This window comes from Callorhinus ursinus, unplaced genomic scaffold (assembly GCF_003265705.2).
Source record: "Callorhinus ursinus isolate GAN/ISIS: 27379988/994484 unplaced genomic scaffold, GSC_fseal_2.0 scaffold1, whole genome shotgun sequence".
NCBI classification, from domain to species: Eukaryota; Metazoa; Chordata; class Mammalia; order Carnivora; family Otariidae; genus Callorhinus; species Callorhinus ursinus.
Window position 1 is genome coordinate 43,526,156 of NW_027397063.1, and position 15,590 is coordinate 43,541,745.

At 35.8% G+C, this 15,590-nt stretch overlaps 1 protein-coding gene across 2 annotated transcripts in view; it reads left to right on the top strand.

Annotated features, from left to right (window-relative positions):
• Positions 1 to 15,590, top strand: part of ALCAM (activated leukocyte cell adhesion molecule) — a 201,796-nt gene that overhangs the window by 156,848 nt on the left and 29,358 nt on the right. For both annotated transcript variants that reach the window (XM_073892835.1, XM_073892840.1), the window contains exons 5-8: positions 1,115 to 1,202; positions 1,656 to 1,838; positions 11,282 to 11,409; positions 13,278 to 13,410. In XM_073892835.1, the coding sequence (XP_073748936.1) occupies positions 1,115 to 1,202; positions 1,656 to 1,838; positions 11,282 to 11,409; positions 13,278 to 13,410 (532 nt within the window). The remainder of the gene's footprint in view (positions 1 to 1,114; positions 1,203 to 1,655; positions 1,839 to 11,281; positions 11,410 to 13,277; positions 13,411 to 15,590) is intronic.

Consider the following 15,590-nt stretch of genomic DNA (forward strand, 5'->3'; position numbering starts at 1 on the left):
GTGCCAATCAGAAAGTCTGCCCGAGTTAGAGTGGGAACACAGAGGAAGATATAGTCATTTCCGGAAGGAGAAGAGGGTTGGGGGGGAGGCATAAGTCTTTCTTATTTGGATGCACTGAATATTAAATCGAGTCATGAAAGATGAGTTGATTTTCTCCAAACCAAGGGTAGAAAGGCTTTACAACAACATGAAATAATGTGATGTAAACAAGAATAGCATTTTTAGGAAACATCACCTTATTTGCATTGCTGGAACTTTGTGTGGTAAGATGGTAGGCAAGAGAATCCAGTAAAGGATAAATCTGGAGAAGTAAAGAGAAGCTGTATTATGACAAGCCTTATGTCATGGAGGGAGTTTGGACTTTATTCTGTACGCAGATTAAATTATTGAAAAGTTGAAGTAAAGATGTGAGAAGATCAAATTTGAACAATCCCATTAAGAGGTGTGAAGAGAGGTTGTATCAAGAGGGAACAAAGCTGGAGGTTATATGTGGGCACAATCAGCTGACTAATAATCTTATTTTCACTAAGTAAAATACCTAAATTTCTCTTTGTGAAGAAAAAAATACAAACAAGTTAAAAGTTCTTTGAATCAGATTAAATTTTACTTCATGATATTATTTGATAAATGCTAAATATTAAAGTTATAACACATTTGAAGAAAAGTGGTGGGAATTATAGATTTGGTAAGTATATGTATCTGAACTTTATATAGTATGAAACCAGAGAGGCAGCCCCACTTTCACACCGTTAATGATTCTTGCATGCTGAGATCTATGAACGATGGGAATAGTCAATGTTAATGTAGTTATGTTATTTAGTTAATGCTAAAAATGAATAATGTCAAAGTGAATTTGGTAATGCTTTTAGACAAATGTGATTTTATTAATAGTGGCAGCATCTTTTGCATAGTTTTAAATGGGCAAGACTATAATTTTAAGTACAAAGCATTGTCTTTAATGCAAGAGAGCATGCATTCAGTCCCCAGTCAGTGCCTGGATAATGAATGGGTCAGGAAACCTTTGGAAGTGCTGCACCCCCTGAGGAGTCCAAAGCTTTCAAATTGACAACCACTGGTGGAACCAAGGTAGCAACGTTTCCTCTTCATTTTGCAGTTGGGAGACTGCATTTCAAAAGACAGTTATCCAGATGGCAACATCACATGGTACAGGAGTGGAAAAGTGCTGCAACCCCTTGAAGGAGGTGGGTAAGAAGTGGGCAATAAATTCAGATGACCTATTTTGACTTTCTCTTGTCTAGGAATTCCTTAGACTGCCCTGAATCTAAATGCATTGCCCTTTTTGATCTACGGCTCTATGCTTTGTTCCTTTAAGTAACCATTAAGTCATTAAGTGATTTTTTAAAACATCATTTTAGTCCTTACGCAGAAGAATCAAGAGCAGAGAAAATTTATTTCTGTATATGGCATGTTCTAGAAGTTAATTAAAGTGAGTGGGAGATAGGATTCCAGGATTCTATTTCCGTGTCTCTGATTCCATGGTTTTGAAAAGACATTCTACCTCAGTACATGTCAGTTTTCCCTCTTGTTAAATACAGTAAGAAGGACAAAACCACTTCTCAAGGTGTTGTGACATTTAACTAAGGACTGTGATTTTCCAATGAAAATGCTATCATTAGTGTTCTTATTTTCTTCAGTGGTGGTCTTAATTTTTAAAAAGCAAATGGACCCGGTAACTCAGCTCTATACCATGACTTCATCCCTGGAGTACAAGGCAACCAAGACTGACATACAAATGCCATTCACCTGCTCTGTGACGTATTATGGACCATCTGGCCAGAAAACACTTCAGTCTGAACAAGCAATCTTTGATATTTACTGTAAGTAACTCAATATACAATTATGCAATTTTAATGTCTTAGAGTATCCAAATGCTATTAATCTTTCAAGTCCTAATCCACATGCTCTTTGGATTATACTTTCAACCCCCCTTTCCTATTCTGCAGTACTCAAATAATCTCTTTCTCCTTGGAAGACCTATAGAATAAATGCTTACCCTCTCTTCTGATACCTTTCCCTTTCTACTTTGTCATTTCTGAACATCACTTCTGTATTCTGCTAGATGCTAAGTTCCTTAAAGACAAGATCTCTAACTTAGTTCGATCCCTTCTGGTAGTCCTCAGCCTGGCACATAAGCTATGAATTTTGTAGGAGTTCAAAATGCCATCTGATTACTTACTGAATGAAGGACAGATGAATAGAGGCTTATGACTGGTCTTCTAGATATGGGATTTCCATTTTAATGAAAAAAATTATATTAACAATGAGATCAATTGCATAAGTTTAAATAGGATGTTGTATTCCAAGACATTTAGGTTAACTTTATTTCATAGATTTGAAACATAGGATATTAGACTAAAAAGGAAACTTCTTGATCATCTGATCTAACTCCATTATTTTACTTAGCAGTAAAGTGAGGCCCAGAGACTTGCCCTAAATTAGCTATAGAGACTGGGTTAGAATCCTTTTCTGCAATGCTATTCTCTTTCCTATAAGATAGGTGCCAAGATTCAGAGCAAACAGGCTGGTAGTCCAGGCCCAGCACAGTCAATTTCTGTGTCTTTCTGGAAGAGTAGCTAACTGCTTTAGGTCTTAGTTTTCTTATCTTGAAATGGAAAGAAATAACTCAGTGTTGTTATGGAGATTAAGTGAAACCACAAATCTAAAATAACATCCTATATTGCTCATTAAATTCTTGTTATTAAGTACTATTGTTATTATTGCTATGTAATCATTATTACTACATACACATAGAACTAGAGATACTATTTTTGGAGAAATGCAAGAAAGAATTTCATTATTTTAAAAAATGAATCAAAACTTCTTATAATATTGCCATATATAGTAGAATAACCTAAAACTTCTACGTGTATTCTGGAGAAAGAGTAGAAATGCCAGTTGAGCGCTTGTAGGGTTTTATCTCCTCTACATTTCTATTTTGGTTCCATAAAGTGCAGAACCTTCTATAAGAACAAAACTGACATTCCACTTGCCCTAACAATAAGGGATTGTTGTGCCTTAAACTTTGTATCTAAGTTTCAACTTATATACTGACTTAAAAGTGTGGATTTAAAGGATTTCATTATGTACAAGTTATCTAAAATCAAACTATTATTTCTGTAAGTAAAGGCAGAATTCTGTCTGTTCAAAAATGTTGAACTGGAAATAAACTATCTTGGTGTAAGTGCAGGAGTACAAGATAGGAAAGAGCATCAAGATGAGTAATAAGGACCAGGAAAGTGGCTTCAGAAAAAACAGGAATGTATGTTATCAGGCATGAAGATCTGGGTAAGCAGAAAAGTCCTTGGATGAATAAGAAGGAAATGGTTTTACTGTGGCTGGCCGTGGGGGGTGCATTTGGCACAGCTTTTGAGAAGCCTCAGTGTATGCAGTGCTGGGCTTCCTGGTGAAAATATAAAAGTGCTTAAGACAGAGTCCTGACATTCAAAGAGTTTACTACTCCAAGAGAGCAATAAGATACCTACATCAGGAGGAAATTATCAATGCAAGGTTGCAAGTGGTAAGTGACACTCAGAATTCAGTGAATAGCCCTAAAAGCTCAGATGCCCAAGGACAGTGATTCTCAAACTTGTGTGCATCAAAATCACCAGAAGGACTTAGAACACAGATCACTAGACCCTGCTCTGAAGTTTCTCATCCAGTAGTTGTGGGGAGATGCCCAACACTGCATTTAGAACAAATTCCCTGGTGACGCTAACGCTGCTCATCTGAGGACTACACTTGGAGAACCATTGCTCTATGTGACTTTAGAGTGGAGGAGGAGGGAGCTAAACAGAAAGGACAGAGAGTACATTCAGAGGAAAGAAATTTGATCACTTCGTCTTGAGGAAGATGCACTAGTCCACTCCTACCCTATCCAGTCAGTAAAGAAGCTTTATAGAATCCAGCTCGTTCATCTTGATGTTTATCTGATTCTGCCATCTGACACTGCCTAAGAATATGCCACCATTCTTCATTGCCAGTATTTCTGTGATTTCCAAAATAATATTCCTTTCTGTTCACTCCAAACTGCCCTCCAAGCTGCTGTAAGAAATATCTTTTTTAAAAACAAATGTGAGCATGTTAGTTTAATGCTATGATTACAATTCTTTAATAACTCCCAGGTCTCTCAGACTAATCTTCACACTCCCCGTTTCTTTTCTTCCAACTTTTTTTTTCTTCCAACTTTTTATTTAAATTTCAGTTGGTTAACATTCAGCGTAATATTAGCTTCAGGTGTAGGAGTTAGTGATTCATCAATATAACACCAGTTGCTCATCACAGCAAATGCCCTCCTTAATCCACATCATCCATTTAACCCATCCCTCTGCCCACCTCCTCTCCAGCACCCTCAGTTTGTTCTCTATAGTTAGAAGTTTGTTTTATGGTTTACCTCTCTCTCTCTTTTCTTTCCCCTTTGTTCATCTGTTACATTTCTTAAATTCCATATATGAGTGAAATCATAGGACATTTGTCTTTCTCTGACTGACTTATTTTGCTCAGCATAATATTCTCTAGTTCCATCCATGTCCTTGCAAATGGCAAAATTTCATTCTTTTTTATGGCTGAGTAATACTCCATTGTTTACATATACCACAACTACTTTATTCATTCATCAGTTGGTGGACATTTGGGCTCTTTCCATAATTTGGCTATTGTTGATAATGCTGCTATAAACATCAAGGTACATGTATCCCTTTGAATCAGTATTTTTGTATCTGTTGGGTAAATACCTAGTAGTGCAATTGCTGGGTTATAGGATAGTTCTATTTTTAACTTTTTGAGGAACCTCCATACTGTTTTCTGGAGTGGCTATCCCAGTTTGCATTCCCATCAACACTGTAAGAGAGTTCCCCTCTCTCTGCATCCTGGTCAACATCTGTTGTTTTCTGTGTAGTTATATTTAGCCATTCTGACAGGTGTGAGGTGGTATCTCATTGTAGTTTTGATTTGTATTTCCCTGATGATGAGTGATGTTGAGCATCCTCCCATGTGTCTGTTAGCCATCTGGAGGTCTTTTTTGGAAAAATGTCTCTTCATGTCTTCTGTCCATTTTTTAACTGGATTATTTGTTTTTTGGGTGTTGAATTTTTATAAGTTCTTTATAGATTTTATATACTAACCCTTTATCAGATATGTCATTTGCAAATATCTTCTCCCATTTTGTAGGTTGCCTTTTAGTTTTGTTGATTATTTCCTTCACTGTGCAGAAGATTTTTATCTTGATGAAGTCCCAATAGTTCATTTTTGCTTTTCGTTTCCCTTGCCTCCAGAGACATGTCCAGTAAGAAGTTGCTATGGCTGATGTCAAAGAGGTTGCTGCATGTGGAGGTTTCTCCTCTAGGATTTTGATGGTTTCTTGTCTCACATTTAGGTCTTTCATGCATTTTGAATTTATTTTTGTGTATGGTATAAGAAAGTGGTCCAGTTTCATTCTTCTGCATGTTTCTGTCCATTTTCCCAGCACCATTTGTTGAAGGGTTAGTTGACCATGTAGTTGTGGGTCCATATCTGAGTTTTCTACTTTGTTCCATTGATCTATGTATCTGTTTTTATGCCAGTACCATACTCTCTTGACCACTATTGCATTGTAATATAGCTGGAAGTCCAGAATTGTGATGCCTCCAGCTTTGCTTTTCTTTTTCAAGATTGTTTTGGCTATTTGGGTCTTTTGTGGTTCCATACAAATTTTAGGATTGTTTGTTCTAGCTCTGTGAAAATTGCTGGTGGTATTTTGATAGGGATTGCATTAAATGTGTATATTGCTTTGAGTAGTATAGGCTTTTTAACATTTGTTCTTCCAATCCATGAGCATGGAATGTTTTTCCATTTCTTTGTATCATCTTCAATTTCTTTTGTAAGTGTTCTATAGCTTTTAGAGTACAGGTCTCTTACCTCTTTGGTTAGGTCTCTTATGGATTTTGGTACTTTGTAAATAGGATCGATTTCTTCATTTCTCTTTCTGTTGCTTCATTATTGGTGTATCAAAATGCAACATATTTCTGCATGTTGATTTTGTTTCCTGCAATTTTGCTGAACTTGTGTATCAATTCTAGCAATTTTTTGGTGGAGTCTTTCAGGTTTTCTACATAAACTATCACGTCATCTGAAAATAGTGAAAGTGTGACTTCTTTCTTGCCAATTTGGATGCCTTTTTTTTTTGTTCTTTTTTTTCTTTTTTTGTCTGATTGCTGAGACTAGGACTTCCAGTACTATGTTAAATAACAGTGGTGAGAGTGGACATCTCTGTTGTTCCTGATAGTAGAGGAAAAGCTCTCAGTTTTTCCCCATTAAGATGGTATTATCTGTGGGTTTTTCATATATGTCCTTTATTACATTGATGTATGGTCCCTCTATCCCTAGTTTGTTGAGGGTTTTTATGAAGAATGGATGTTGTACTTTGTCAAAAGCTTTGTCTGCATCTATTGAGAGGATCATATGGTTCTTATCCTTTCTTTTATTTTTATTAATGTGGTATATCACGTTGATTGATTTGCAAATATTGAACCACCCTGGCAACACAGGAATAAATCCCACTTGATCGTGGTGAATGATTGTTTTAATGTATGGTTGGATTTGATTTGCTAGTATTTTGTTGAAAATTTTTGTGTCCATGTTCATCAGAGTTATTGGTCTGTAGTTCTCTTTTTTAGTGGAGTCTGTTTGGTTTTGGAATTAGGGTATGCTGGCCTCATAGAATGAGTTTGGAAGTTTTCCTTCCTTTTCTATTTTTTTGGAATGGTTTGTGAAGAATAGGTATTAACTCCTCTTTAAATGTTTGGTAGAATTCCCCTGGGAAGCCATCTGACCCTAGACTTTTGTTTGTTGGGAGATTTTGATGACTAATTCAATTTCTTAGCTGGTTTTGGTCTGTTCAAACTTTCTATTTCTTCTGTTTCTGTTTAGGTAGGTTATATATGTTTCTAGGAATTTATCCATTTCTTCCAGATTGTCCAATTTGGTGGCATGTATTCTTCATAATATTCTCTTATGATTGTTTGCATTTCTGTGGTGTTGGCTGTGATCTCGCCTCTTTCGTTTATAATTTTATTTACTTGAGTCCTTTCTCTTTTCTTTTTGAGAAGTCTGACTAGGTGTTTATCAATTTTATTAATTTTTTCAAAGAACCAGCTCCTGATTTCATTGATCTGTTCTACTATGTTTTTTGTTTGTTTGTTTTTATATCACTTATTTCTCTTCTAATCTTTATTATTTCCCTTCTTCTGCTGGCTTTAGGCTTCATTTTTTGTTCTTTTTCTAGTTCCTTTAGGTGTAAGGTTATGCATATTTGAGATTTTTCTTGCTTTGAAGTAGGCCTATATTGCTAGGTACTTCCTTCTTATGAACACTTGCTGCATCCCAAAGATTTCAGACCCTTATGTTTTCATTTGTTTCCATGTATTTCTTTATTTCTTCTTTAATGTCTGGTTGACCCGTTCATTCTTTAGTAGGATGTTCTTTAACCTCCATGTATTTGTGTTCTTTCCAAATTTTTTCTTGTGGTTGACTTCACCTTTCATAGCCTTATGGTCAGAAAATATGCATGGTATTATCTCAAACTTTTTGTACCTGTTGAAGCTCGATTTGTGACCTAGTATATGATCTATTCTGGACCTAGTATGTGATCTATGTCCCATGTACACTTGAAAAGAATGTATTTTCTGCTGCTTCAGGATGAAATGTTCTGAATATATCTGTTAAGTCTGTCAGTGTGTCATTCACAGCCTTGTTTCCTTGTTGATTTTCTGCTTAGATGATCTGTCCATTGTGCTTAGATGATCTCTCCATTGGTATAAGTGGAGTTTTAAAGTCCCCTACTATTAATGCGTTATTATCAATAGGTTCCTTTATGTTTGTTATTAATTGTTTAATATATTTCGGTGCTCCCATGTTGGGGGCATACATATTTATAATTGTTAGATCTTCTTGTTGGATAGACCCCTTTATTATGATATAGTACCCTTCTTCATCTCTTGTTATAGACCTTGGTTTAAAATCTAGTTTGTCTGATATAAGAATTGCTGTACCAGCTTTCTTTTGACATCCTTTTGCATAGGAGATATTTCTCTATCCCCTCACTTTCATCTGCAGGTGTCTTTAGGTCTAAAATGAGTCTCTTGTAGACAACATATAGATGGGTCTTGTTTTTTTTTATCCAATCTGACACTCTGTGTCTTTTGATTAGAGCATTTAGTCCATTTACAATCAGAGTAATGATTGACTGATATTAATTTAGTGCCATTTCATTACTTATTTTGTGGTTGTTTCTGGAGATTTTCTCTGTTCCTTTCTAGTCTATCACTTTTGGTCTTTCTTTCCCACTCAAAGAATTCCCTTTAATATTTCTTGCGGGGCTGGTTCAGTGGTCTCGAACTCCTTTAGTTTTTGTTTGTCTGGGAAACTCTTTATCTCTCCTTCTATTCTGAATGATAGCCTTGCTGGGTAGAGTATTCTTGGCTGCAGATTTTTTCCATTTAGTGCATTGAATACATCATGCCACTCTTCTGGCTGCTAAGTTTCTGTGGAGAGATCTGCTGCTGACCTTATTGGTCTTCCCTTGTAAGTTAGGGACTTCTTTAATCTTATTGCTTTTAGGATTTTTCTTTATCTCTATATTTTGCAAATTTAACTACACTATGTCTCCATGTTGACCTGCTTATGCTAATTTTGCTGGGAGTTCTCTATGCCTCCTGGATTTGGATGTCTGTTTTCTTCCCCAGATTAAGGAAGTTTTCAGCTACGATTACCTCAAATAAACCTTCTGCCCCCTTTTCAATCTCTTCTTCTGGGACCCCTATGATACAAATGTTATTATGGTTGATGGAGTCACTGAGTTCCCTGAGTCTACTTTCATGATCCAAGATTTTTCTTTCCCTCTTTTGTCTTTACACTCCCAATTTTGACATGCCTCAAATCCTTTGTAGCCATTGTCCTGCACTATATCTCAATCTGTATCCCTTCACTGTATTTTCTACAGTCCTGTTCTGTTTTCCAGATTCCTCCTTTAGAGTACTACTTACATGCCTATTCATTTACGGTCACTACCTTACTTTTGTTTTCTAGCAAACACCTATTCATTCTTTAAATCCCAGCAGTAGCATCAGTTCCTACCAGACACTTCCCAGTCTCATGCATCTGTAAGCTACCAGTGATCACATCATATGTAATTTTTATGTTTTTATAGTCTTAATTGTTTGATGTCATTATAAATAGATCAAAAGCCATGCTGTTTTCAACTTTATAACTTTAGCACTTAGTACCAGCACAAAATAAATATTAACTAAACAAATGAATACATGAGTGGACAGAGGATAAATGGAGATGGGACAAAGAAAATTTGAATAGACTCTTGATAATTATATAGTGGTATATATAGAATAGTGAGATATAATTCTTACCTGAATAGTTCAAGGCAATCATGGGTACCAGGTTAAGAAATTTTTATTTCAATCTTCACATATCATTCTAATCTTCAAAACATTACTTCAGAAAACTGATTTAGAGGAAATATATATATATATATATGCATAATATTTATATATTTATAAATTTTATATACATATGCATAAATATTTATATATATGAAGGAGTAGAATGAGGGACTGTCTAAAAGTTTGATGGTAGTGTTTCAGATATAGGTTAGAGCCTGGACTATGGAAGTGTTAGTAGGAATCGAGGGGGAGAATCAGATGCAAAACACAGTAGTAATCATTAAGACATGGTGACAGAGTGGATAAGAGAAAGCCAGAATACCTGGCAGAATGATTTACTAATGGACAGAGTAAAATTCAGAGAAAAAGTCAGGGGTAACAGGAGAGCAAGAGATGGTTAATTTTGTTTGAGGCATGTTAGCTGGACATCCAGAAAGTTACTGTTAAAACTCAAATCTCTCTGATCTCAGTGTAGTTCTTCAGTTCTCTAATACAGAACAGAGCCTATTGAAAGGGGACACAGAGAAGGGAAGTTTTGAAATAAAGCAGGAAGTCAGACAGATTGTGATCCCTAGCTGTTCTGGTGTCAGCTTTGATTGAGTAGTCTCTCAGTGACATGCAACAGGCCAAAACAGTCAGTGAAGGGCCACATAAAAGAGAGAAGAAAGCGTAGAAATGGAAGGCCGTGGGGGATGAAAAACAGACTTTGTTTACCTTCCAACTTTACTGGGAACTGCTAGTGAGGGAACTACCTCAGGGAAATTCAGAAAAACTAACAAGAAGTGTATTAAACCAGTCACTGTTTAGCTTCAGAACATTCTGGGCAAATAGAGAGGTCCAAGCATGAAGAACAGGCAACAAAGCAATCTATGTTTTTTTCTGCATTTGGATATTAAAAAGATACATAAATGATAGCAAGAGATAGGGAAGAAAACCTCTGAATCTACCACTTATTTGTTTTATTAGCTAATAACAAAATAAGTCTTCATAGATTATTTTTCTACTCTTATTCTATTATTCTTATTATCCAGCTATATAACAAACTATATTAGAAAGTGGGTTATTTATAACTGCCAACACCCCTTCCTCTTATATTCTGTTTGCTAGATATTGTCCTTTGTATCTAGCCTTTAATTTCTTTAGTGTTCTACTGTTAGTAGTAGCCTCTACTAAAGAATACCCTTTAGCCCTATTTTCTCCATAAAAGTGACCAAAATGGAATGAAAGTTTGCTTCAATGGACAGAACAGAATACAATATATTTACAGTCCTGTTGATTGTTTTAAGGGTCTCCTTCAGTTCACGAAAAAGATTCATCTTTTTGAAAACTGATCCCTCCTGCATGCCAAAAATCTTGCTGGCATTGCTTAGCTCATGTCTCTTTTTATTTAATATAAGGTAGTATTATGTAAGATGAATGCAGGGGTGCCTAATAGTTTTAGCTACTATGCTAGCTGATCCAGTCTTTCCAAACCGTGGGGTTCATATAATATAGTTAAATGTCCTTATAATGAAATCATGCAGTGAGATTGTTCCTACTGGTTTTTTACACATAAAATAATTATGGTCGTTCCTACCTCAGTTAAAGACATTTTGCTAAGAAGAAATTGGTTTTTATGTAACAGGGTTTCTTTGTAGTTTTCTCTAACCAAGATTAGTACTTGGTATAGCAAGTAGCTATTAACTTCAATCCCTCTATAAAAGGATACATTTAAGTAATTACCATTACTAGCTTCTTGAGAAAATTGTGTATAATTTAGTCATTTATATTGTATGTACAGAGTAATTTGGTACTTGATGAAAATGGTTAACTTGTGTCTGTGGCTCTTGCAGATCCTACTGAGCAAGTGACAATACAAGTGCTGCCATCAAAAAATGCCATCAAAGAAGGGGATAACATCACTCTTACGTGCTTGGGAAATGGTAACCCTCCTCCTGAGGAATTTTTGTTTTACTTACCAGTAAGTGCTTAAGGATTATTACTTGAGCTAGACTACTATCATTTTGTCCTGTTGTGTGGCAGCTGGCTGACATTAAGAATTGTGTGTAGTTGGGCACCTTATTCTTGGGGACAAGGGACACCTGTAGAATGTCCCTTTGAAAGGTTGTTTTTTTCTTTGTTTTCGTCTGTTTTTTTGTTTTTTGGGGGTTTTTTTTGTTTGTTTTTTTTTTCCAACTACCAGTGATCTTGCCTTTTTTTCCTCAGCGTTAAGAGATTTCAGGGAAAAAGAGATAAAAAGCTGATCATAACCATGAGAGACTATGAACTCTGAGAAACAAACTGAGGGTTCTAGAGGGGAGGGGGGTGGGGGGATGGGTTAGCCTGGTGATGGGTATTAAGGAGGGCACGTTCTGCACGGAGCACTGAGTGTTATGTGCAAACAGTGAATCATGGAACACTACATCAAATACTAATGATGTAATGTATGGTGATTAACATAACATAATAAAATAAAAAAAGCTGATCATAGGAAACCATAATTACAAAAACTCTAGTTTTCATTATCTAGATAAGCTATAAGAATCTGTTCTTCAAAAACAGAAGATTCTAAATCTACCCACAGTGCCTTCCTGAATACATCTCTGACCCTCTGAAGTAGGACCGTTCTGTTGTACATTATATTTAGCTTGAGAGAATAAAGCTAGGGGCTATATCTTGCCATGGCATATGGTCTTGAAGGGCCAGCTCCTCAATTTTTATCAATATGATAGCTGAAAGGAATGATATATAGAGAAGATAATTTGGAACATTCCTCTAGGATGTGTTCTAGATATCATGGTAGTATGGAGTCAGACTAGGAGAGAGCTGTTGAGGACACTTGTTTGCTCTCCCAGAGCTCTTCCTAGGTTTGTGTATGATATAACTTTCCATTGAGAGAAGCCACATACAACCTTATATTGCATTTACTTAAGGGTTATCTTTACAAATGTCACCCACTACCTTTCTCAGCAGCATTTAAGAATATCATCTACTTAGAAGGCTCATTACTCAGAACTCAGAAGACTAATTAGTCAGAAGACTAATTACTCAGAAGGCTAATATTCAGAAATATTACTCAGAAGACTAATTAGCTGATTTCTTTTAGACTTAAATGTTGATAGAAAACTTTGTTTCTCCCAATAAATAATATGTCCTTTGAACAGTATGTTCAAAAATATACTGTTTTTGTCTGATATGCAAATGAACTTCTGAAACTAATTATGTTTCTACCTTGGCTATCAGGGATGACAGCCAAATTTGTGTCTTAGCTTTACAATAACATCTGATGATTATGGTTTTTTGTTACTATATAGTTCATCTATATTCTTTCTATTCTTAGTTTTTTAATTCTTTTCTTTTTCTTCACTCTTTAAAAAAAAAATTCTCCTCCCCCCATTTCTTTCTCCCTTCCTTCCCCTCCCTTCCCTTCCCTCTTCCTTCCCTCCCTTCCTTCCTTTCTTTTTTTTCCTCCCCTTTTTATTTGAATATGTGGCATGTTTTCTTTTAAGCTGCCTCAAATCTTTTTGATGAATTAGAAGACATAAATATAAAATGAAATAATAGATTTTTTTTTAAAAATCTGCTTTTAACTCTCAAATTCAAGCCTTGCTGTCAATAGAAAAGATGTCATCAATATCATGTTTATTAGCTCCTCAATTTCCTTAGAACCAAAATTGCAATTATTTTTCCAGAAATCAGACAACACAAATTCTACTCCCATTTGTCCAATCATAGAAACACATTCCCTTTTTTTTCTTACATAAGAAAATGCTATTTTCATCAAGAAATACAACTCATCTCATTGTAGCTACCAGGTGTAATCATCTGACATTTTACCTCTATCAAAAGGGACAGCCTGAAGGAATAAGAAGCTCAAATACTTACACGTTGACAGATGTAAGGCGCAATGCAACAGGAGACTACAAATGCTCCCTGATAGACAAAAAAAGTATGATTGCTTCAACAGCCATCACAGTTCACTGTAAGTCACCTTCACCTTATTCTTCATTACCAACTTCACTTGAAAGGCCTCTAATAGTCTAACTTGGCTGTGTTTTCAAATAAATTGCAACTATATTTTCCTTAAATAGCGTGGTTTCAATAGACTTACTGAAGTGCATCAAAGCAAACTCAGCTTTGGTCCAGATTTGCGCTGCAATATTGAAATCTTAAGTGGATCTAATAAGCGCAACTTTTGGCAGTGGTAAACTTCGACCTTCTTTCTGAACGTCTTCAATTTGTGGTAACAACAAAATATTCATGTGGATCTTAAAGAAATTACTCATTTTATATTTTAAGAAAATATTTAGATATTCTCAAAGTTCACAAGGTTTGCACTTGGCCCAGAAAGAAGTGTATTTTAAGTATCTTGATCATTATTATTGCAGAATAACAGCACCAAAACCCAAGCAATACATATTACTATAGACTCAACTTTTGGAAGCAGCAGAGGTAGAGACCACTAAAAGCCATTTATTGGCCTCTGTATAGAAGAACAGAAAATTTCTGGAAACAGAAACTCTTCAAAATTACCCTAAACGTATTTATTAGCTTTTAACCAGCTTTTGATCTCCAGATACTCCCGAAGTTATACTTTAGTGTGATAGGAAAAGAGATACATAAAAAAGAGCACTTTAAGTCCTTTATTTTGTAATTTCTGACAGTCTATGTTCTTGATATACCTGATGCATTATGGAAAGGGGGAACTAATTTGAACTGCTCCCCAGTGACACTAGAATTTACAGAGTGCTTTAGGCAAATGTCAATTTTGCTTGGAGGTATAGGCCAAACTTTCTAGTAAGTCCTTTGTACCCAGTAGCACCTCTTGACATCCTCCATTGCAGTAAATTTTCTCTAGACATGATGTGCTCTAATCCCATTAAGTATGAGGGGTTTCTTTGTTTCAAAATTGAAAGAGACTAGAAATTGTTCTGAGGAAATGGTTCTAAATCTCTTATTCTACCTATAATGCTTGGAAAACATACAGGATAGGAGCTAAAACTTTGAGGCAGATGCAAGGAGATACATTGGGGAATAGAGTAAGCAGATGGTTGCTTTTGAGTGTTTGATGTTGGGAGCACACCCTGGGGAGCCCTATAAAAATAGAAGACTGTTAAGAAATGTTCACAGCCAGGCCATTTCTCTATTTGCACCATATTCATGTTGTATAGATCTGAGTGTGTCTGCCATCAGAAACAGGTTAGAGAGAAAGCAGTGATCTCTCAGGATAAAAACAATGCTATTTTTCTCTGAGGACCAGTCAGGACTGGCAGCATTTATCCAGCCTGTTCCATGATAAAAAAAAAAAAAAAAAAAAAAGGAAGTGAGAGAATATAACCAGCAGATAGAATTTCCTAGGAAACAACTCTTTGATATCATTGTCCATGAGATCTGTGGGCCAATAACCAATAATCCAGCGCTTAGAGATGGTATAGTAAGCTTAGGTTTAAGAGATGCCAGCTACTCAGGACCCTAAAAGGAAAGGGCCCTTATTTGTATCACTTGTAGATCAGTCAGGGAGGGATAGTTGGCAGAGTAATAAGGCAAATGTGGTGCAGCCACATTGTACCTCAGTGATCAGCTGTGATAAAGAAAAACAAAATTAAACAAAAGTATGTAACAGTTTAATTGGATTTCATTGCACTTAATTGGATTTAAATGCTTTTTGGTTTTGAAAGGTAGACTATAACATTGGGCTTTAAGGCCTATATTTCTTTTTAAAAGCTGAAATAAGGATTACAAATAAATGAAGATTTTACCCTGAATTACATGAAACGAGAACATAAAAATCCTGTTTTTTGTCCATTTATCCTTGATTGCTTGTTTGTTGTCTGAAAACAAGATTTGTCGCCTTTCCATAGCTGACTAAAGGGAGTGTGGATAGAGAAGCACCAAGCCACACTCACACATGTTTGCAGAACAGACCCCTCATCAGGGCTGCCCACCCACAGATCCATAGTTGCTGATGAAGCGTCTCCTATTCCTCTGCCAATTCATGCACAGATAGACTCTTCATCAGAACTTCCAAAGTCCATCATCAGCCTTTAAAATCACTTCTTTTATCTTCTCACTGGCAAATTAACTGTCCAACTAACAAAGGCTTCTCACTCTCCCTGAATAGGGTTTTCATCTAAATGTAATCAATCTAAATTTTCTGAGGAA